Source organism: Eptesicus fuscus, chromosome 21 (genome assembly GCF_027574615.1).
Source record: "Eptesicus fuscus isolate TK198812 chromosome 21, DD_ASM_mEF_20220401, whole genome shotgun sequence".
Taxonomy (NCBI): domain Eukaryota; kingdom Metazoa; phylum Chordata; class Mammalia; order Chiroptera; family Vespertilionidae; genus Eptesicus; species Eptesicus fuscus.
In genome coordinates this window covers 43400038-43422718 of record NC_072493.1, presented here as the reverse complement: position 1 = coordinate 43422718, position 22681 = coordinate 43400038, and the positions used below count along the sequence as shown (strand labels likewise).

The following is a 22681-nucleotide window of genomic DNA, read 5'->3' as shown; positions in this document are numbered from 1 at the left end:
TATATATTTTAAAACTCCATGAATTATCATGAAATAGACATGTTCATTTAAATCACCAAGATTAAAAAATTGAGTGTATAGCACCCCCTGAATCCTTTCTCATGTCCCCTCACAATCACTACTACCCTTTCCTTCTACTCCAAAGGTAATCCCTATGCTAACATATTGCAATAAGGTTAGAAAAGAAAGAATATAAGGACAGAAAAAGAGAAAACTCTCATTCTGAGATGTCATAATTATACATATAGAGAATCATAAAGAACCTAATAGAATAAATTATTAAACATCAGTGAATTTAGCAAGGAAGCTGAATAAATGGTGAACAAATCTAGCAAAAGACATGCCATCCCCTCTACAGAAAAGTTACAAACATAACTGAGAAGTTAAAGACCTTAATAAGCCTTGACCGGTTTGGCTCAGTGGATAGAGTGTCGGCCTGTGGACTCGGGGGTCCCAGGTTCGGTTCCGGTCAAGGGCACATACCCAGTGGGGAGTGTGCAGGAGGCAGCTGATTGTTGTTTCTCTCTCATCAATGTTTCTCTCTCCCTCCCTCTCCCTTCTTCTCTGTAAAAAATCAATAAAATATATATTTTTTAAAAAGGCCTTAATAAGTGGTGGGGGTTAAGCCATATTCATGGTCTATCAGATATTATAAAGATGCTACTTCTTTAAAAAATAAAAACATTTAAATTTAACATTATTTTAAGCCCCAATTTATTTATAGATTCAAAGCTAGCAGATATGAGATTTATTAATGTGGCTTCATTTGTACCCACAGGGTGATGGGAACTGGGCTGGGAAGGTCTAAAACCCCTCAGAGGATGAATAACATTATCATTTTACAGAGTGATATGGACCATGTTTATATGCCCAGAAATTCATGCATTAAAGCCCTAATCTCCAGTGAGATGGGATTTGGAGATGGGGTCATTGGGAAGTAATTAGGTTTAGGTGAGGTCATGAGGGTGGGGCCCCATGATGGGATTAGTGCCCTTATAAGGTGAGACACACTCTTTTCCCATCATGTGAGGGTACAGCAAGAAGGCAGCCATCTGCAAACCAGGAAGCAGGCTCCTATCAGACACCAAACCTGCCAGCACTTTGATCTTGGTCTTCCTAGCTTCTGAAACTGTGAGAAATAAGTGTTTGTTATTTCAGCTGCCTGGTCTATGGCATTTTGTAATAGCCCAAACTGACTAAGACGCAGAAAAAGAAATAGGTCCAGAAAGGATAAATCATCTACATAAGGCCCTAACCGGTTTGGCTCAGTCGGCCTGCGGACTGAAGGGTCCCGGGTTTGATTCCAATCAAGGGCACATACCTCTGTTGCAGGCTCCTCCCCGGCCCGGGCCCTGGTCAGGGCTTGTGGAGGAGGCAACCAATCGATGTGTTACTCTCACATCGATATTTCTCTCTGTCCTTCCCTCTCTCTTCCACTCTCTCTAAAAAGCAATGGAAAAATATCCTTGGGTGAGGATAATAAATAAATAAATGAAGTAGTACCTTTTGTAAAAATTCATTTACATAAGGATACCCAGTAATGGGTAAAGAACCAGGATTGCAACAGATTCACCTCCTCCCAAGCCCCTTTTACCTTCCTCCAAGAGACAGTGTGCTCCAGGGAAAACGGAGTCCCATTTTCCACCCGAAAAGCTATCATTTCATTAAAGCGCCAACAGCTGAACAACAATCCCAGAATCCCATCTTGAGGATCTGTCCCCTGAGGTCACTCTTGGCACCAAGAACACTGGCACTCAAGACCCAATCAACAGATAACTGCCCTGGCCTGTCTGGCTCAGTGGATAGAGCATCGGCCCGGGGACTGAAGGACCCGGGTTCGATTCCAGTCAAGGGCACGTACCTCGTTTGCAGGCTCGATCCCCGGCCTCGGGCCAGGGCCTGTGTGGGAGGCAGCCAATCGATGTGTCTCTCACATCAGTGTTTCTCTCTCTGTGTCTCTCCTTCCTTCCCCTCTCTCTAAAAATCAATGGAAAAATATCCGCAGGTGAAGGTTAACAACAACAACAACAAATGTTGGGAATATCATTAAAATAAAGGAATCATAAGGTTGTGGAGATATTAAATGTATAAAAAAAGACAACCCCACAAATAACTGCTTTGAACACTTAAAATAGAATTCGATGTGAGGGATTGGCTGCACAGGTGATGGAAGGCCGTGGGCCGAAAGGGGTGTGGGGGAGCCACAGATTAGCCCAGCAGGAAGCCACACCACCTCAGGGTGGAGGACAGACAGGAGGCGGTGCCTCAGAGCTAAGGGCCGAGTTCACCTGAGGGAAGCAGAAAGCACAGCAGGTCCGTCCAGTAAGAGCTGCAGCCACTTCAGAGAAGCACCCCGAAGGCCAGGCCGCGGGGCACGCCTGCCTGTCCCCCACACCACTCCCCCACCAGCGTGCCAGAGGAAGCCACCCAACGCCACTGTCCTGGCGGCCATCCTGGTGCCCTCGTGGTCCACGGCAGCAGCCACTTGACCCCCGTCACCCACTCCAGCTGGCACTGCGTCCCTGTCAGCAGGGTGGTAATCCATATCCACGGTGCCACCGCACACGGGGGTTACTAGCAGCCCATGCCTTGTTGGCAAGGAGCGCATCACTGTGTGTGAACCCTGAAAACGAACTAAACCACCCCCCAGACCCCACCGCTGAGGATCTGCCTCGTGCTGCCGATAGAGGTGTCAGTCACGGTATCTTCAGGACACAAAAATCACCCCAGTGATTTTAACAGATGGTTTCACCTGAAGAAAAGTTACAGTAGCCCTGACCGGTTTGGCTCAGTGGATAGAGTGTTGGCCTGCAGACTGAAGGGTCCCAGGTTCGATTCTGGTCAAGGGCATGTACCTTGGTTGTGGGCACATCCCCAGTAGGAGGTGTGCAGGAGGCAGCTGATGGATGTTTCCCTCTCATCGATGTTTCTAACTCTATCCCTCTCCCTTCCTCTCTGTAAAAAATCAATAAAATATATTTTTAAAAAAAGAAAGAAATGTTACCGTAGTCACCGAGCCCTCCCCTGCTTATTCGCAGTTTCACTTTCCATGGTAAACCCCGAGGTAGAAAATGTTCAATGGAAAATGCCAGAAATAAACAATTCATTCGTTTTAAATTGGGCACCATTCCGAGTGGCATGACGAAACCTCATGCGGTCCAGCTCCATCTTGCCCCGGACGTGAATTATCCCTTTGTCCAGTGTCTCCACGCATTAGTCACTTAGTAGCGACTTGATTATCAGATCGACTGTATCCCAGTCAGCGCTCAATTAACCCTTCTTTTCCTTTATAACGGCCCCAAAGCCATTCACATTCGTTACAGTACAGGGTGGGGCACAAGTAGGTTTACAGTAGTGAGTACGGGAAACACAGTTTATTCTTGTATTATTATTATTATTGTGTTGTTTTCTATACGAACAACTGCAAACCGATTTTTGCCCCACCCAGTATATTGTTAGAAGTCTTCTATTATTAATTACTGATAACCTCTTACTGTGCCTAATTTATAAATTAAACTTTATCATAGGAATGTATAGGAAAAAAGTATATTTAGGGTTTGGTATACATTTCAGATATACACTGAGTGGCCAGATTATTATGATCTCTGAACGCATAATAATCTGGCCACTCAGTGTATATCCTATATAATAAAAGGCTAATATGCAAATTGTCCCCTCGACCAAGAGTTCGACCAGCAGGCAGGCCGGCCAACTGCCCATGTCCCATGTCCTCCACTCCCCCTAGACAGGCTGGCCGGACCCCACCCATGCACGAATTCATGCACTGGGCCTCTAATACACACACACACACACACACACACACACACACACACACACACTGAGTGGCCAGATTATTATGTGTTCAGAGATCATAATAATCTGGCCACTCAGTGTATATATATGGGCTTTCATGCATCCACTGGGGGTCTTGGAACATATCCCCCCAGGATAAGGGGAACTACTGTACTTAGGTATAAAGGGTTGGTAACTAGGTAACCAAAAGGTAAAAAGATAACCTCATGGTGCGATTCACTACAGCAAGCAGCTACCGCCGTGGGCCAGCAAAACAAAGGATGAAGTTTAGAATTATTGGAACTAAACGCTTGGATGAGGTTCCCACTGGAGATGAAACTCGGACAGCGAGGGGGCGCTGCCCAGCCAGGGCAGGCGTGTCTGCGCTCGGAGGACCGCCAGGCACTGGGACCTGCCCGGGAAGCTGCGGGTGAAACGGTGCTGACGTTGCTGAGGATGTGAAGATTCGGAAAAGTTGCAAACTAGACTTACCAGCAGTTACAAGAAGGAACCGCCTCAGCCAGGGTGGAAAAACTGCTGGTGATGCTGATGGGAACCAGAAACTGACTGGAAATAAGCCGAGAGCCAACAGGAAGGAGCGAGTCCCCTTTACGTCCTCCAGGCGTCTAGTCTCGTTGGTGCCCCCTACTGGCAGAGTGCAGCACAGCCGGTGGGCAAAGCGAAAGTGGTTTTCAGAGTCCCAACCTCAGATTCACAAAGCTCAGAAGAGGGGAATGGATTTGAAACCAAGAGATAATAAATAACTGGCACACTTAATAACTGGAACCAAGAGATAATAGCTTATTAACTGGCACATTTAACAGTAGAGCGTGCCAGGGGCCAGCGACGATGAGTCATCCAATTCCGTACCTCTAAGGCCCAAATATATTTTTAAGAGAACTTGACATGAAAGACTATTTTCCTGGATAGCGAGTCTGAATGTCGTGCTGAGGTTAACTCCATCCAAATGACATCTTTAATACAAGTTGAATCAAGATCCCCATTAGGCCAAAACCGGTTTGGCTCAGTGGATAGAGCGTCGGTCTGTGGACTGAAGGGTCCCAGGTTTGATTCCGGTCAAGGGCATGTACATCGGTTGCGGGCACATCCCCAGTGGGGGGTGTGCAGGAGGCAGCTGGTCGATGTTTCTCTCTCATCAATGTTTCTAGCTCTCTGTCCCTCTCCTTTCCTCTCTGTAAAAAATCGATAATAAAAAAAAAAGATCCCCATTAGATTATTTTTAGAAGATTTAAACCCAATTATTCTAAAGGTCTTCTGAAGAAATAAGTAAATGAAAGAAGCAATTTTTTTTTTTCTATAGAGAATAAGATAGGTCTAAAGCCTATATGTTTTAAAATATAAGGTAACAGCCAAAACCGGTTTGGCTCAGTGGATAGAGCGTCGGCCTGCGGACTCAAGGGTCCCAGGTTCGATTCCGGTCAGGGGCATGTGCCTTGGTTGCGGGCGCATCCCCAGTGGGGGGGTGTGCAGGAGGCGGCTGATCGGTGTTTCTCTCTCATCGATGTTTCTAGCTCTCTGTCCCTCTCTCTTCCTCTCTGTAAAAAAATCAATAAAATATATTTAAAATATATATATATATACATATATACATATATATATATATATATAAAGTAACACACCCAGCTGGTGTGGCTCAGTGACTGACCGTCAATCTATCAATCAGGAAGTCACGGTTCGATTCCCAATTATGACACATGCCCGGGTTGCAGGCTCAGTCCCCAGTGGGGGGCGTGCAGGAGGCAACCGATCAATGATTCTCTCTCATCACTGATGTTTCTATCTCTCTCTCCCTCTCTCTTCTTCTCTGAAACCAATAAAAATACTAGTATACTAAAAATACATAAAATAAAATGTAAGGTAACACTAATCAGTTTGGTCCTGAAAGATTAAAAAGATGATAAACATTAAAACTTCATATATAATATATTTGACAAATATGTCATCATAAAGCAACCAAGAATAGCGAAATTGTTCAAAATATAATTTTGGGGATTAAAAGTGTACAAATCAGTGGCATGAATTACACTCACAATGTTGCGTAACCATCACTACTATCTATTTCCAGAACTTTTCATCATCCCAAAGACAATCCTGTACCCATTAAATAAAATCTCACTCCCCATTTCTCCCTCCTCCCCGCTCCTGGCAACCACCAGGAATATCTTTTCATGTGCTTAATGGTCATTTGCATATTTTCTCTGGAGAAATGTCTATTCAAGGTCCTGGCCCGTTTTTTGAATGGGGTTGTTTTGTTGTTGTTGTTGTTGCTGTTGAGTTGTAGTTCTGGATAGTAACTCCTAGTCAGATAAATGCTTTGCAAATATTTCCCCCCATTTACGTGGATTGTCTTTTTACTCTTATATCCTTTGTTGCACAGGTTTGAATTTTGAGGTAGTCCAATTTATCTATTTTTTCTTTGTTGCCTGTGCTTTTGCTGTCATGTCCAACGAATCATTGCCAAATCCAGTGGCATGTAGCTGTTCTCCTGTTTTAACAGTTTAAAGTTTTAGCCCGGCTGGCGTGGTTCAGTGGATAGAGCGTCAGCCTGCGGACTGAAGGGTCCCAGGTTCGATTCCAGTCAAGGGCACATGCCTGGGTTGCGGGCTTGGTCCCCAGTGTGGGGCGTGCAGGAGGCACCCAATCAATGATTCTCACCATTGATGTTTCTCTCTCTCTCTCTCCCTTCCCCTTCCTCTCTGAAATCAATAAAAATATATATATTTTTAAAAAGAGTTTAAAGTTTCAGCTCTTACATTTAGGTCTTTGATCCATTTTGAGTTGTTTTCTCTATGGAGTGAAGTAAGAGTCCAACGTGGTTCTTTTGCATGTGGGAACCCAGTTTCCCCAGCACCATTTGTTGAAAAGACTGCCCTTTCCCCCCTGAGTGATCTTGACTCCCTTTGTCAGAGTTCACCTGACCACATACATGAGGGTTTATTTCTGGGCGCTCTATCCTATCCCATCGGCCCCATGCTTGTCTTTATGTCAGCACCACACTATTGTGCTGACAGTAACTTTACAGTAAGTTTTGAAATCGGGAAGTGTGAGACCTCCAACGTTGTGCTTCCTTTCCAAGATTATTTTGGAATTTTTCTATTTCTACAAAAAAATGCCATCGGGACTCTGATGGGGACTGCGTTGAATCTGTAGAACGCTTCGGGTAGTACTGACACCTTAGCAATTTTATGTTTTCCAACCCAGGTTCACGGGATATTAACAATTTTTAATTACATAAGTGGCTCACACGACTGGCTTAAATATCCCTCCAAACACCATGTTAGTTCACTGTATCAATAATATCATGGTAATTAGACTGGATGAATGAGAATTGGCAAGTGCATTGATAAGACATGTTCCCCCCCCCCCCCCGAGTGTGGACAGTTGGTGTTGGGGCAGCAGGAACTGGGCTGGGAGCTTGTGGGTTGTTTGACTGGGATTGGCCTTGGGTGTTGGGTTAGTGTGACTGGAGGTGGGAATGCAGTAAACTGGGCTGTCACTGAAGTTGTGCTTGTAACTGGGAATTCATGGTTGGGCCTGGGGATGGACGAGGCCTGTCTCCTCCCCCCTCCACCCCTGCCCAGGCCGAGTATAGCGATACCACACACCCAGCTCACACATCTTTATTGGCCCAGATGTGGGGTTTCCCAACCCAAACAGGGTGCCTCCGTCCTGCACCAGCCCAGCCACAGAGACCCCCCACGAGTTCCCGAGGAGCCCAGGTCCCGCTGGAAGAGATAAAAGTTGGTGGGTGGCAGGGGTGCCCTGGAGCCCCTAGTGGCAGGGGAGAGACCCACGCCTGTTCCCCGCGTCCTCCTCCCCCAGCCCCCTGCACCCTCGCTTGAGGCGCTGCCCCTCCTGGAACAGGGAGGCCACGTCCAGCAGCGCATCCTCGATGTGCTGCCCCAGCCGGTGGGAGTCCTGGAAGGAGAATGGGTCACGTCCAGGGGGAGCCGGGAGAGGGGCCCCTGCAGCGGGGCGGGAGGGCTGGGGACCGAATCCTGGGCTGGGGGGCAGGTCGGGGCTGGGAGTCGGGACTCGGGTTCTGGAGCGGAGGGAGGAGGGGTCCAGACTCCTGGGTCCTGAGGAAGGAGGTGGCGGGTGGTTCGGTTGGCCTCACCGTTTTTGTGCTTGATTTTTTGCTGGAAATGTGGAAGGTGATCGTGTCATCCCCCATGAAGATGTAAGAAACACCATAACCGTGGTCATCCACCTGGAAAGGGACAGGGTGAGGGGAACAGAGGACGCCCCGGTGCCTCCCCCACCAGGGGGCAGGGGGCAGGGGTCAGGGGTCAGGCTGCCGCGCCCACCTCCCTCAGGGCCCAGGGTTCAGGGAGCCGGGTCGGCCTGTCCCACTCACAGGCCCAAATCCTCCACCAGAGGACACGTAGTCGGGGTAATTGTGGACGTCAAACAGGTGGGTTTGCTGGACGGGGATCTGGCTGGTGGCCAGCTGCCACTGCTCCGAGTGAACCTGAGGGGAGGAGCACGGTCACAGGCCACCCCCTCCCGAAAAAAAAAAAGAAAACCAAAAACAAAGACAGACTCGCAGGTCCTCGCCCCCTCGGCTCTGCTCCTCGCCACACAGCCCTCGCCCTCTCTGACCTGCCCCCTGGCTGCCCGTTTCCCTAAACCTGCCCCACCTGCCCTCTGCCCTTCTCCTTCCCCACCACCTCTCTGCGCTTCTCCCCGCTCCTGACCGCCCCGCCCCTTTCCCCGGCCACGCCCACCGCCCAGGCCACGCCCCTTCTCCCAGGTGACGGGCGTCCCTCCCTGGGACCAGCCCCGCCCCTTTCTGTCTGGGACCACGCCCCTCTCCCCTTCTCTCCGCCCCCTTTCCCCGGCCTGGCCTCTTTCCCTTCCCTCTCGTCCGGTCTTCCTAGCTCTCTCCTCCGCTGTTACCTCCTTTTTTTTTTTTTTTTGTTACCTCCTTTTCCCAACATCCCCCTCCTTGCCCCCAAGTGCCTCCCTCCTCCCGCGGTTCACCACTTCCCTGCACCCCAACCTGATCCAGGAAGGGCGCCTGCAGGTGGAGGAGCTGGGACACGATGTGGAGTGCGAAGAGGTGGCGGTCGACGCCCTGCCCGCTCATGGCCGCCTTCAGCAGAGCCTGGTGCTTGTCCACCGCCAGGCGGAACAGGGAGAGGCACTGTGAGTCCTGGGGTCCCCGGAGGTCACAGGTCATGGAAAAACAGGAAGTGGGTTTACTACGGGGGTCCGTCACACCCCTGGCCTCACCCCAGCTTGCAACACCCCTGCAAGGCAGAGGCAGCAGCTCTATTTTACAGATGGAAACGGGCTCAGTGGGGGGGCTCAGTGGGGGGAAAGTCACCTGCCCAGGGGCACAGAGCAAGGCAGAAGCAGAGGGGTTCCCAGGTCCCCTGAAACTGCTCCCACTGAACCACATAGGCAGGGGGAGAGGGAGCAGAGGTGCCTGGGGTGGAGGGGGGGGGGTGTCTGAGCAGAGATGCAAATGGAAGTCACAAGGTCACATAGGTTAAATAATCAAGGTTAAGTCATCAGAGGGCTGCATTGTGGCAAAAGGGCTCCCTCTTGGGTGCTCCCCCAGTGTCCTGTGAGACCCCCATTAAAGTCTATATCAGTCCAGCTGGCGTGGCTCAATGGTTGAGAGTCAACCTATGAACCAGGAGGTCACGGTTCGATTCCTGTTCAGGGCACATGCCCAGGTTGCAGGCTCAATCCCCAGTAGGGAGCGTGCAGGAGGCAGCTGATCAATGATTCTCTCTCATCATTGATGGTTATCTCTCTCTCTCTCTCTCTGATATATATATGCCTGTATCACACTCTGCTGAATTATCTGTTTCCCCCATCAGTGAGCTCCTCAAGGTCAGAGTCCAGGCCTGTCCTCCCTGCCCCTAGCGCCCTCAGCAGGTGCTCCATCACCATCTGCAAGTGCATGAGTGAGGATGTGGACATGACGGAAGCCTCAGATGAGGCTCACACCCACTGTCGTCTCTCTGTCCTCCATGGCTCTCACAAAGCTGCAGGCTTCCCGCGTGCAAGACCGCACTGTCTCCGTCCGGCCTTCCAGGAACAGGCGAGTCATGGCTGACTCATAAGTCAGGCAGAAGTGACCCCTGTCCTGGGGGACAAGGAGAAGAGGAGTCTGTCATCTGGGCTCAGGAAGTCTTCGCAGACATGACCCACCTCTGGACCCGCAGCCTCCTCCCGCCCCATCCTGTGTGGTTGGGAGAGAGGAATCAAGATGGCAGACCCGCCCTCCGGTGCAGCTCAGGTGGCTGGGCACCGCCCTGTGCACCAAAAGGTTGCTGGCTCGCCCTGGCTGGTGTGGCTCAGTGGATAGAGCGTCGGCCCTCGGACTGAAGGGTCCAGGGTTAGATTCTGGTCAAGTGCACGTACCTCAGTTGCAGGCTCCATCCTGGCCCTGGTCAGGGTGCATGCGGGAGGCAACCAATCCATGTGTCTCTCTCACATCGATGTTTCTCTGTCTCTCCCTGTCCCTTCCACTCTCTCTAAAAAAAATCAATGGCAAAATATCCTCGGTGAGGATTAACAACAACAAAAAGGTTGCTGGCTCAATCCCCAGTCAGGGCACATGCAGGGGTTGCAGGCTCCATCCCCAGGGGGCATGCAGGAGGCTGCCGATCAAGGTTTCACTGTCACATCAATGTTTCTCTCTCTCTCTCTCTCCCTCTCCATTCTTCTCTCTCAAAAAATATTAAAGAAAAAAAAACTACCTCTGGGGGGAAAAAGATAGTGGACCCACAATGGCCAAGAAGAGTCATGAAAGGGGCTGATGTGGCAGGTCTTGGGGGACCAGGGAACCGAGTCCCTGAGAGGGGGTGGGGTCAGGGAACCTAACTGACCCGGAAGTGGGCCAGCTGCAAGGCCATCTGGATGAAGCTGTCTGAAGACAGGTGGCAGCGTTTGATGAAGCTCTTGCCGAAGTGGGAGAAGGGGAAGACGTGGCAGTCAGTGTCTCCAGACAAGGTCTTGGCTCCCCTCAGGGCGAGAGAGATGGACAGGTGGATCTGCCAGAGGAGGGAGGGAGGGGAGGCCGGGTTAGAGATGGAAGTAAGACGGAACGAGGCCGGAAGTGGTGATGGGAATGGAGTTAGGGTTGGGGTGGATCATGGAAATTGGGAATGGAGTTGAAGGGCTAGGTCCGTGGTCGGCAAACTGCGGCTCACGAGCCACATGCGGCTCTTTGGCCCCTTGAGTGTGGCTCTTCCACAAAATACCACGGCCTGGGCGAGTCTATTTTGAAGAAGTGGCGTTAGAAGAAGTTTAAGTTTAAAAAATTTGGCTCTCAAAAGAAATTTCAATCGTTGTCCTGTTGATATTTGGCTCTGTTGACTAACGAGTTTGCCGACCACTGGGCTAGGTTAAAGGTGGAGACAGGGGATGCCATTAAGGCGGGAATGGGTTGTGGAGGGAATGAAGTTAGGGTTGGGGCTGGAGCTGGGATGGAGGTAGGGTTGGGGTTTCAGATGGGTTTGGTGTTGGAAACAGGATTGAATTTAGAGTGGTGATGGTGTTGGGATGGAGATGAGTTTGGGGTGGGGATGGAGTTGGGGCAGGGCTGGATTGAGAGATGAGGTTGGGGTTGAGGATGGCATTGGTGGTGGGGATAGGGCTAGAGTTGTGGTTGGGGATGGAGTAGGGGATGAGGTTGGTCTCGAGGTTGAGTTTGGGGGTGAGAGTGAGTTTAGAGTCAAAGCCAGGAATTTGGGGACTCGGAGGAGAGGCCCGGCAACCCAGACTCACCTTGTCTGGGAGGTCCCAGTGTAGCCGCTGGGGCCGGGGCAGTGAGGGCTCAGGGTGGCCCTTGCAGTGGCCGTCCACCGAGTAGCCCAGCTGAAAGCATTCTGTGGCCAGAGTGAACTGTGTGCAAATGCAGGCGGTCAGCGTCCCTCCCTCCCTCTGGTCCATCTAACCGGGACCAGGCCCTTTTGTGCCTGGGGTCAGTCCCTGAGAAGGAGGAACCCCTGATGTTCACAAGTGGGCTCTCAGGTTCAAGTCCATCGAGAGCCAGAGTGATGCTAATACCCAATGGCGCTTCCTATCCCTGACCCTCTGACAGGTTCAGAGAGGACCGCCCCTCAGCATCCATTCTGACTGAGCGGGGCCCACACCCTGCTTTTTATTATTGTTAAATATTGCTAAATATTTTATTTTAAAAAATATATTTTTATTAATTTCAGAGAGGAAAGGAAAGGGAGATAGGAATATCAATGATGAGAAAGAATCATTGATTGGCTGCCTCCTGTACGCCCCCCACTGGGCTGGAGCCCCCAACCCAGGCATGTGCCCTGACTGGGAATCAGACAGTGACCTCCTGATTCATAGGTCGATGCTCAACCACTAGCCACGCTGGCCGGGCCTGCTAAATATTTTAAATCAACCTTAATCGAGCACCTGCTACCCTCCAGCCTGGCATTTCTCTTTACCATATATATATATATATATATATATATATATATATTTGATTTTTTACAGAGAGGAAGGGAGAGGGGTAGAGAGAGAGAAACATCAATGAGAGAGAAACATCAATCAGCTGCCTCCTGCACACCTCCTACTGGGGATGTGCCCGCAACCAAGGTACATGCCCTTGACCGGAATCAAACCCGGGACCCTTGAGTCCACAGGCTGATGCTCTATCCACTGGGCCAAACCTTTTAGGGCCATTTCTCTTTATCTTACTCTATGCGACATCTCCTCGTTCAACATAGACATACGGAGATGATATGTGGACGTGAACAATCTGAGGGTCTGGCGTGGGACTGAATTGTGTCTCATTTGCCGATACCATCGAAGGGAAGAAATTCCCATTTTACAAACGAGAAACAGGCGCAGGAGAGTCTGCGCTGATCTGGGCTGCTCCCGAGGTCTGGAGGGGCCTCCCTCCCCTCACACCCTGCTCCCCGCCCCGGCCCCGTCCAGCCCTCATGCAGCACTGGAGACGGGGCGATGGGCGGCAGGCACCATGCCCTCTGATTTAAAATGAAATAAAATAGAGAGCAGAGGTTCTCAGGACCGGATGGGACTTACAGATAAAAGGAGCCCTGACCGGTTTGGCTCAGGGGATAGAGCATCGGCCTGCGGACTGAAAGGTCCCAGGTTCGATTCCGGTCAAGGGCATGTACCTTAGTTGCGGGCACATCCCCAGTGGGGAGTGTGCAAGAGGCAGCTGATCGATGTTTCTCTCTCTCTATCCCTCTCCCTTCCTCTCTGAAAAAATCAATAAAATATATTTTTTTAAAAATTGGATAATCTTAAAAAAAAAAGATAGAAGGAAACCCAGCCTTTCTCGGGACGGAGGGGAGCTCAGGCTCAGGGGAGGGGAGTGCCTTGCGCAAGGTGGCACAGCCAAGCTGAGAGGCGGCTCCAACTCAGCGATGAAGTGATTCAAAGGCCCCCCTGCTCTGGCCTCAGAACATTCCGGATTCACAGGCCTGCTCTGCAGCTCCTGGCTCGGTGACTGGGCAAATCGGCTTCCTTCTCTGAGTGCCAGCTGTCCCCCCCAGGCCTGCTTTGCTGGGTGGCCCTGGCCGGCCTCTCCTCTCGCCCAGCCTCTGCTTTTCCTCTGACACTAAGTCCCAGGGGAGGAAGGTCCCTAGAAACGGGGGTGGTGGTCCCCCGACTGCCCTACCTCCCACATGTGCCCTGAGACCGGGCAGTCCGCCCACGAGTGCTCCACGCTGAGGCCCAGCTTCCCGTTGGAGAAGACGATGAGGGTGAAGGACTTGTCATACCAGCTGCGGGGGAGAGGTCAGAGAGGTCACCAAAGAGCCCGGCCCAGGAGGGAAGTCGGGGTGCTCTGAGGGATCTGTGGGGATTTCCGGGTGGGGAGACTTTTCTGGAATCAGGGCTGGTGTGGGATCTCCAAGAGGGCGGGGCCTCCAACTGGTGGCCCTGGATGGGCGCTGAGGCCGGTCCAAGGTGCGAAGAGCTGGGGATTGTGAGAGAACGTACCTGGGAAGGTGCAAGGCTCGGGGGGTGCTGGGAGGTCAGGGCGCGTTCCCAGGGGCTCAGAGACCAGGATGACTGGTGGGCATCTAGGAAGTTCTCTGAGGGTCTCTAGGTCTTGGGGAAGGGGGGGAGGGGCGGGTCTTGGGTTTAGGACGCCAGCATTCAGGTCTGGGGGTTCCGGGGTTCTGAGTCTGAGTCTGAGATCCCCGGCTTGGGGTCCGGGCTCTGGAGATCTCTGGGTCTGAGCGTCCAGGTCTGCGATCTGGGGTTCCTAGGTCTGGGTCTAGGGTTCTCTGGGTCGGACGTCCCCAGGTCGCAAGGCATTGAGTCTGGGGTCCTCAGATCCAGGGGGCCTTTGGGTCTGGAGGTGCCCCAGAACTGGGGTTCAGGGTCTGTGTGTCTAGGGCCCAGAGTACTAGGTCCAAACACGGGGTTCCGGTCGCAGGTCGGGGTGGGGTGCAGGTCCCGGGCTGACTCACCGGTCGTGGCCGCGGCCAGCCAGCAGGGCGTGGGCGTAGGCGTCCAAGGAGGCCGCGGGGTCCTCCCGGGTGAGCCCCGCGGGCTCCGAGTCCAGCGAGACGAAGAAAGCGGCGCCTTCCACGGCCTCCAGGGCCTCCCCCGCGCGGCTCTTCAGGGCCCCCCGTGCCTGCGCCCACAGGTCCCTGTGGGGGACGTGCCTGAGCCCCGGGCCCTGCCCAGCCCCCGCCGGCCCACAACCTCGGGGTGCGCCCCCGCCCTTCCCCTCACCGGGGCGCTGCGGTCAGGGCCGCCAGGTGCTCCTCGTGGGGGCAGGCGGGCGACGGGTCGTCCAGGATCCGCTGAAACTGCTGCTCCAGGGCGCGCGGGGACAGCAGGCCGCTCGGGGAGTGGGTGCCCACGCGGAAGAACCGGCCCCGGTGGAAGACGGCCACGTGCCGGCTGTCGCGGAGGTGGCGGAGGTGGTCTGGGGGGGGGGGGGGGGGCAGAGTGTGGAGGCGGGAGGGTTGGAAACATTAAGAATAAGAACAGCAACTACGCCCTGGCCGGCTTGGCTCAGTGGCTAAGGCGTCAGCCTGCAGACCGAAGGGTCTCAGGTTCGATTCCGGTCAAGGGCACATCCCCGGGTTGCGGGCTCGATCCCCAGTGGGGGGCGTGCAGGAGGCAGCCGATGGATGACTCTCTCTCATCATTGATGTTTCTATCTCTCTCTCCCTCTCTCTTCCTCTTGGAAATCAATAAAAATATATCGGGTCTCACCTTTCCGGACCCCAGGAACCCGCGTGGTGTTGAATATCTTCTCGTACTGGGCGGAGCACAAGGGCCGCATTCCCATCAGCAGCGTCTGCAGGAGACCTTGGCTCGGGAACTGCCCCAGGGGCCCACACAGCCCCACGGCCTCTGTCCCCAGGGCGGCCCCCTCACCGGCAGGATCTCCTGGCGGTTCAGGCGGTGGCGGTAGAGGAGCAGGGCGTGCACAGCGTTTCCGGCGCGAGCAGCCTGGACGGGTGTGGGCGTGACATACAGGAAGTCCTGGGCGCCGAGGAGGAGACAGCAAAACGCCTGGGGTCAGGTTTGCCCCTGATCCCCAACAGAGGGCGGGCGAATGGTGAATTCAAGACTGTGATTTGGGCCACTGACCCTAAACCCCACATTTTATGAGCCCCCCTCCCTCCTCAGCTCCTAGCCCCCTTCTCCCCGCTCACCATCATATAATAGTTGCTGTTCACCATCAGCGAGTTGCGGGAGCGAAGGTACACAAACTCCTCCCACCAATCACTGACCTGGGCATGGGTCACAGAGACACGAAGCTGGGGTGACTGGGCCGATGCAGGGGAGACAGTGGGAGGGTCCAGCTACCCAAGACCTTTCTGTGTCTAACAGGGAGGGCGGGGCCCAGTGCAGGAGGCCAGCCTGATCGGTAACTAGCAGTAACCTAGAAGCTATACTCATGCTATGGAATATTACGCAGCTGTTAAAAAGAACAAGGTATATCCGTATTACTGACACAGAGTGAGCACCAAGGTATGCTGCCAATGGCAAAGGCTGGGCACACAAGATATGTTTATCGATCCCATCTGAGATTAAAAAAACAACAACCAGGCCCTAACCGGTTTGGCTCAGTAGATAGAGCATCGGTCTGCGGACTGAAGGGTCTCAGGTTCGATTCTGGTCAGGGACACGTGCCTGGGTTGCGGCCTCCATCCCCAGTGGGGGGTGTGCTGGAAGCAACCATTCAATGATTCTCTCTCTTCATTGATGTTCCTATCTCTCCCTCTCCTTTCCTCTCTCAAATCAATAAAAAAATATATTTTTTAAAAAGAACATCAGAGCATGGAGAGGGGCTCACACTGTTGGCAGACAACAGAGTGTTCAGAGTACTGAGAGGGCAGAGGAGCTTGGAATACTGGAGCATCTGGAGCTGGGTTTCCATCATTGGAGCGTGGGGGCGGGGCTGATGGAGTAAGGGGCGGGGCCCAGAATGCCCGGTGTCTAGGGCCTCCAATCGCCGCAGGGCCTAGAGGTTGTGGGTGGGGCGTGGGGCGGGGCTTAACCTGCCAGGTCAGGGGAATGCGCTCAGACCTCTGCCTTCCCCACGAGGGACTCACGTAATTGGACGCCCACCAGGACTTGAGCTGCAGGTACCACTGCAGCAGCGACGCCTGCAGCCTCAGGAATTCCTGAGCCAGGCCCGCCGTCCAGTCGAAATCCTCGTCCGAAAGGACGGGCCTGACGGACTCCAGGTACTGCGGGAAGAGGCGGAGAAGTAGGTGGGTCACGGCCCAAGCCCGCCCCGCCCGCCTCTCCTCCCATCCGCAGGGACCGGCCCACCTTGCGCACGGTGTCCTGCACGGAGGGCACGGGCTGGCGCGGCAGGGAGCGCTGGTAACTGAAGAGCATTGGGTGGCGGCCGGAGAAGATGCGGACCAGGGCCTGGGGAAGTGGGAATTGTGGGTCATTAAACCCCTCACTGGGGCTGGGGACCTGGGTGAGGTGCGTGTGGCAACCCACAGAGCAAATGGGACAGATACCTCCCCCCCCCCAAAGGGGGACAGAGACCCAGAGAGTGGGGGACAGAGAAGTAAGCCCCCACAGGGCCCGAGCAGGGCTCTGCCCCTCACATACCAGCCAAGTCTTGGTGGGTGAGGACATGGCTCCGTGGGGTTCGAGGAGCCAGCCGTGGTAGGACAGCAGCAGCCTCAGAGCCACGTGAAGTGTGAAGATCAGGGCTCCCCACAGGCACGAAGCAAACAGCGCGGCCGCCAGGACCCCTCGGAGCCTGTGGTGCTGTCCACCCCTGGGCGGAGAGAGAGGAAGGGCCGGGTCTCCTGGCCTCAGAACCCGGCCCCGCCAGCCTCACTGGGCCCTGCCCTTCCTAATATTCCTCTCTGCTCTCCTGGCTGTTGGAGGCTTATCTTGTAGAACTAGAGTCAGTCACAGAGTCCAGTTTCCTCTTCTGTGAAGGAGGCAGGACCCTCTCTCAGCACCCGCCTCCTCCAAGGACTGTGGGGACCCCAAGCTTCTAAAATCACTTCTCATGGTCTCATGGAAATGGGTAGGTGCTTAGTAAGTGGTATTCCTATTAAAAGGACACTTTTCCCTCCCAAGTAGCAATTATCCTCTCAGTGTGGTTCTCAAAGTGTGGGCCTTGGACCACAGCATCGGCTGCACCTGGGAGCTTGCTGGGAATGCGATTCCTGGGCCCACCCAGACCTAGAAGACAATCTGTTGGGCTGGGGTCCAACAATCAGTGTTGGGTTTTTTTTTTGTGTGTGTTTTATTAAATGTTTTTATTAAGTCTAGAGAGAGGGGAAGAGAGAGAGAGAAACATCGATTGTATGTCTCCCAAATGCCCTCGACCAGGGATGGAACCTGCAACCCGGGCATGTGCCCTGACCAGGAATCGAACCAGCAATCATTCAGTGCACGGGACAACACCCAACCAATTGAGCCACACCGGCCAGGGCAGCAATCAGAGCTGTCTTTTTAAAATGAGTTTTTATTGATTTTAGAGAGAGAAGAAGGGAGAGGAAGAGGGAGATAGGCACATAGATGAGAGATATTGACTGGCTGCCTCCTGCATGCACCCCCACTGGAGATGGAGCCTGCAACCCAGGCACATGCCCTGATCGGGAATCAAACCGGGAACCTCTTGGTTCATGGGTCAGTGCCCAACCACTGAGCCACACCTGCTGGGCAGCAATCGGTGTTTGAACAAGCCTTCCCAGGTGGTTCCAAACTAAACTCAGGTTTAGGAAATTGGCCTACAGTAAACCAACACGTTTGCAACGTTGCTAACCGACACGGGAGCAAATCCCACCTGGAGGAGCTGGGGGAGTCACTCCCCTCTGTGCAAAGAGTAAATCTAGTCTTCCTGGAAATTTCTACCTCCAAGCCAAGATCAGGCCTTTGGGGCTGTCTGCCCCAAATCTGCCTTCTTCCCTAGGGGCACTTATGCAGGAGTTAGACCATGCCGTGATCTGGTTGCCAAATCTTTCCCAAAGTGACAGCCGCCACTGTAATATTACACCCAGTCCCATGTAACAACCTCCTGGCGCCGTACTGAATATCCCACATGCATGATTTTAATTCTTCCAACCACCCTAAGAAGCAATTATTATTACCCCCATTTAATAAATGAAAACCCTGCCCTGGCTGGGTTTGGCTCAGTGGATACAACGTTGGCCTGCGGACTGAAGGGTCCCAGGTTCGATTCCGGACAAGGGCACATGCCTGGGTTGTGGGCTCGGTCCCCAGTAGGGGGCCTGCAGGAGGCAGCTGATCGATGATTATCCCATCATTGATGTTTCTCTCTCTCCCTCTCCCTTCCTCTCTGAAATCAGTAAAAATAAAAAAATAAATAAATAATGAAAACCCTGACACCTAAACTAGTCAAGTCTCTTACCTAAAAGTACACAATCAGAGACTAGCAGAGTTCACACTTGCATTAGTATACATAACCATATCTGAGACATTTTCTAGTTTGTCACCATCCCTCTTAACAAGAAGCAGCCAGGATGGAAAGCAGAGAGAAAAGCACCTCCTTTTTTATTGATGCCGTACCTTTAGTAATCTGTCCCAAAGTAGGAATCAGAGGTTACTTTTCTTTAGCAGGCACAGCACACTGATAGAGAAACTTACTAGGTGGGGGAAAGGAACTAGGGAGGTTACTGGGCTGAAGTGGGAACTCACCAATCTGGCAGCAACTCTTTAATCTTCTCCGTCAGTCCTAGGGAAGGATCCAGCTGGAGGAACCAGGCGAGCTGGATTGCACTGAAGAGGAAGAGCCAGCTGAGGGGGCTGGCAGGGAACACACCAGTGAGGAAGTCATTCTGTGGGGAAGAAAGAGCATCCATGCAATCGCATTCTCTAAGCACAATCCTTGGATATTGATTGAGCATCCAGCGTGTGCTGGGTTCTGAGCTGGGTGCTCAAGACCCAGTGGGCAGCAGACTGATCTAGAGTCTATCCTCAGGGAGGTCAGTCAAGAATGAAGCGAGCGCTAACGGCAGTAGACAAGGCACAGGAGCCTGTGGTGGCAGCTTGCTCATCCTGGGGCAGTCAGGGAGGGCTACCTGGAGGAGGTTACTCTCAGGAAGGACCTGGAAGACAAAATGACCCCCCGGACAGAGGAGCACCTGGAGCTCAGAAGGCCTTCTGGAACTACCTGGCCGTGGAATGAAGGAGGAATGAATGAAAGTGCTGGGTTATTAATCAGATTCCTAGAAAAGGGTGAACAAGATAATTAACACTTAATGAGCGCTTACTACATGCCAGGTGCCCTTTACAAGGCTTAACTCTTTAAATCCTCCCACAACCCTGAGAAGTAGGTACTAAGATTATCTCATTTTACATTAAAAACAAGCCCTAGTGGGTTTGGCTCAGTGGATAGAGCATCAGCCTGTGGACTGAAGGGTCCCGGGTTCGAATCCAGTCAAGGGCACGTGCCTTGGGTGCAGGCTCCTCCCTGGCCCGGGCCCTGATCTGGGCTTGTGCAAGGAGGCAACCGATCGATGTGTTTCTATCACATCAATATTTCTCTCTGTCTTTCCCTCTTCCACTCTCTAAAAACCAGTGGAAAAATATCCTTATATCCTTGGATGAGGCTTTAAAACAACAAAACAAACAAACAAAAAACCAACCTAGCTTCGAGATCACAGAGAGCAAAGTTAAGACAGGATAAAAGCTACCACCGACCATGAGCTGGGACAGCACCATCCAGGCTCAAGCGACCTCTTTCTCGCTTCTTCCCACATTTATGGAATAGGAGGGCCTCAGAAATCAGGCTTTAGAGCAGTGGTTCTCTACCTTCCTGATGCCGCGACCCTTTAATACAGTTCCTCGTGTTGTGGTGACCCCCAACCATAACATTATTTTCGTTGCTACTTCATAACTGTAATTTTGCTACTGTTAATGAATCCTAATGTAAATATTTGTGTTTTCCAATGGTCTTAGGCGACCCACAGGTTGAGAACCGCTGCTGTAGAGCCTAAGACCATCGGAAAACACAGATATTTACATTACGATTCATAACAGTAGCAAAATTACAGTTGTGAAGTAGCAATGAAAATAAAGTTATGGTTGGGGGTCACCACAACATGAGGAACTGTATTAAAGGGTCGCAGCATTGCCGAAGCCGGTTTGGCTCAGTGGATAGAGCGTCGGCCTGTGGACTGAAGGGTCCCGGGTTCGATTCCGGTCGGGGGCGTGCGCCTTGGTTGCGGGCACGTCCCCAGTGTGGGGTGTGTGGGAGGCAGCTGATCGATGTTTCTCTCTCATCGATGTTTCTGGCTCCCTCTCCCTCCCTCTCTGTAAAAAAATCAATAAAAAAAAAAAAACGTATTTAAAAAAAAGGGTCGCGGCATTAGGAAGGTGGAGAACCACTGCTTTAGAACTTGGGCTCTGGAGTCCCACCCTCTGCTCTGCCACTCACTGGCAAGCACGTGACCTGTCTGTGTCCTCACCTGTAGAATGGGAGCAATCTCGGAACATGCCTCGCCGAGCAGAGCTGTCTCAAGGGCGGGATGAGACAATGTCATTCCACAAACGCTAATTGGGGCCTACAGCAGTGACAAGTTAGCAAGATTCCTGCGGTCACGGTTACGGGGACAGAGATAATGCCTACCTAAGTGAAGGGCTTAGTGCAGTGTGTCGGACAGCGCCAGGTGCTGTGGAGAAAAATAAGCAGAGAAGGGGCCTGGGGAAGGGCTGCATGGCCCAGCTCGGGGCCAGGCGCTCAGCAGGTGCCCAGTAAGTGTTACTACAGGGATCCTTTCTGTGGCTACTCTGCTTCTCCCGGGGATTTATTTACATGACAGTCTTCCTTTGGCTTGGCAGGAAACCTTACAGGCAAATGTGGTTATTTTTGTTTCTTTTTTGTTGTTGTTAATTCTCACCTGAGGATATTTTTTTTTCATTGCTTTTCAGAGAGAGAGAGAGAGAGAGAGAGAGAGAGAGAGAGAGAGAGAGAGAGAGAGATCAACTAGTTGCACCCGGACCAGGGGTGGGGAGTAAACTGTAACCCAGGTTACACTCAACCACTGAGCCACCCCTGCCGGGCGGGAGCACCCACTTTAGAGCCTGGAGATGAAAGGGAAAGCTGAGAGGTGTACCATGGGAAGGGGACTGAGTTCTAGAAATTGGGGTGGAAGTTGTGTTTGGAGGTGTGGGGAAAGCGGGGGTCCCAGAAGTGGGTGCAAGCGGTAAATAGGGGTTCCCAGTGGGTGAGGCTGAGGATCCCTGAAGGGAGCCACAGACCAGAAAACAGCTGTAAGGAGTCCTGGAAGTGGACAGATTTCCCAGAACCGGGGCCACCTGGATGCCAGAGGTGGGCCTCCGGCATCCCGGAAACAGGTAACAGGATCCCCGGAAGGAAACCAACCCGCAGCCCTCCTCACCCAGAACCGGGAGAGGTGCCTTTTCCAGGAACGCAGTCCGGACAGGTAGATCTCCTGCAGCACCGAGGCGCTGAGGTCCGCTTCCGCCCCGTCCGAGGTCAGTGCGGGTCGGAAGCCCACGGCTTGGTGCGCTTCAGCCATGCCCCGCTGGGCCCCTGGGAGGAGGACAGGGTCACTCTCCAAGTCCCCAGCTCGCTCTCCCTCAGACCCAGGAGTCCAGCCCCCAGCCCCCTCCTCCCGCAGACCCAGGAGTCCAGCCCCAGCCCGCTCCTCCCGCAGACCCAGGAGTCCAGCCCCAGCCCGCTCCTCCCGCAGACCCAGGAAGGTAGGACGCCAGCTCACCCTTCCCAAGCACCCGAGGATCTTGAGGGTCCCGGCCAGACGCTCGGTGTTGGGGGAACCTCAGTTGGGGGCCTCTGTGAACACACACAAAGGCGGGAGGGCTAAGTCGCGTTTACCTCTCTTGTGGCTCTGCTGAGAATGTGGTGCCTCCTCCCAATATAGGACTTTCAGAATTCAGGGGTGCAGGGGGAAATCCGTCCAGGGTGAGTTACGGGGGTCTCCGAGAAAAATATTAGTCCTAGACCCATTTGAAACGAACACCTGCCGGACGCTGACACGGTCCACCCCATTTCCGTTTCCCATTCCAAGGCCGGGGTGGGGTGAGGGTGGGGGAACTGTCTATAAATGCACCCACTCTGGTTGGCCCAGCGTCCCCTCCCCCTCAACAGGGGCTAGAGGGGCTGGGGGAGGGAGCACTCTACTGCGCATGCCTCGCAGCCAGGGATGCTTCGAGGACAAGTGATGGAGAAGCTCGTATGCCCAACCTAAGACACAGGCCTCCAGCCCCCTCTGCGGCTCGGGCCCCTCCCGTCCCGTACTTACTACGCAGAGTAGGGGGTCCGCCGATAGGATCCTGGGGACCAAGGCGGATTACACCTCCCCGACCCCCGATTTGGAGCGCCAGGCCCGTCTCCCACTTGCATAGAGACAAGCAACCCAGTGCGACGAATCCACGATTTGGTCGATGGGCTTCAGGAGTT

The 22681-nt window shown here is 53.0% G+C and overlaps 1 protein-coding gene across 1 annotated transcript; it reads right to left on the bottom strand.

The window, feature by feature from the left end:
- Positions 1-7423: 7423 nt before the first annotated feature.
- On the bottom strand, positions 7424-22009 carry CPT1C (carnitine palmitoyltransferase 1C). Its single transcript, XM_054710468.1, has 19 exons — positions 21981-22009; positions 21639-21793; positions 18934-19073; positions 16867-17038; positions 16573-16674; positions 16350-16487; positions 15447-15524; positions 15166-15273; positions 15001-15085; positions 14512-14707; positions 14244-14426; positions 13445-13550; positions 11560-11676; positions 10659-10823; positions 9779-9913; positions 8816-8968; positions 8171-8284; positions 7931-8023; positions 7424-7731 (listed from the first exon to the last, which is right to left on the bottom strand). Exons 2-19 carry the CDS (start codon positions 21777-21779, stop codon positions 7585-7587), a joined length of 2373 nt encoding a protein of 790 aa, XP_054566443.1. The 5' UTR covers positions 21780-21793; positions 21981-22009; the 3' UTR covers positions 7424-7584.
- Positions 22010-22681: the final 672 nt, after the last annotated feature.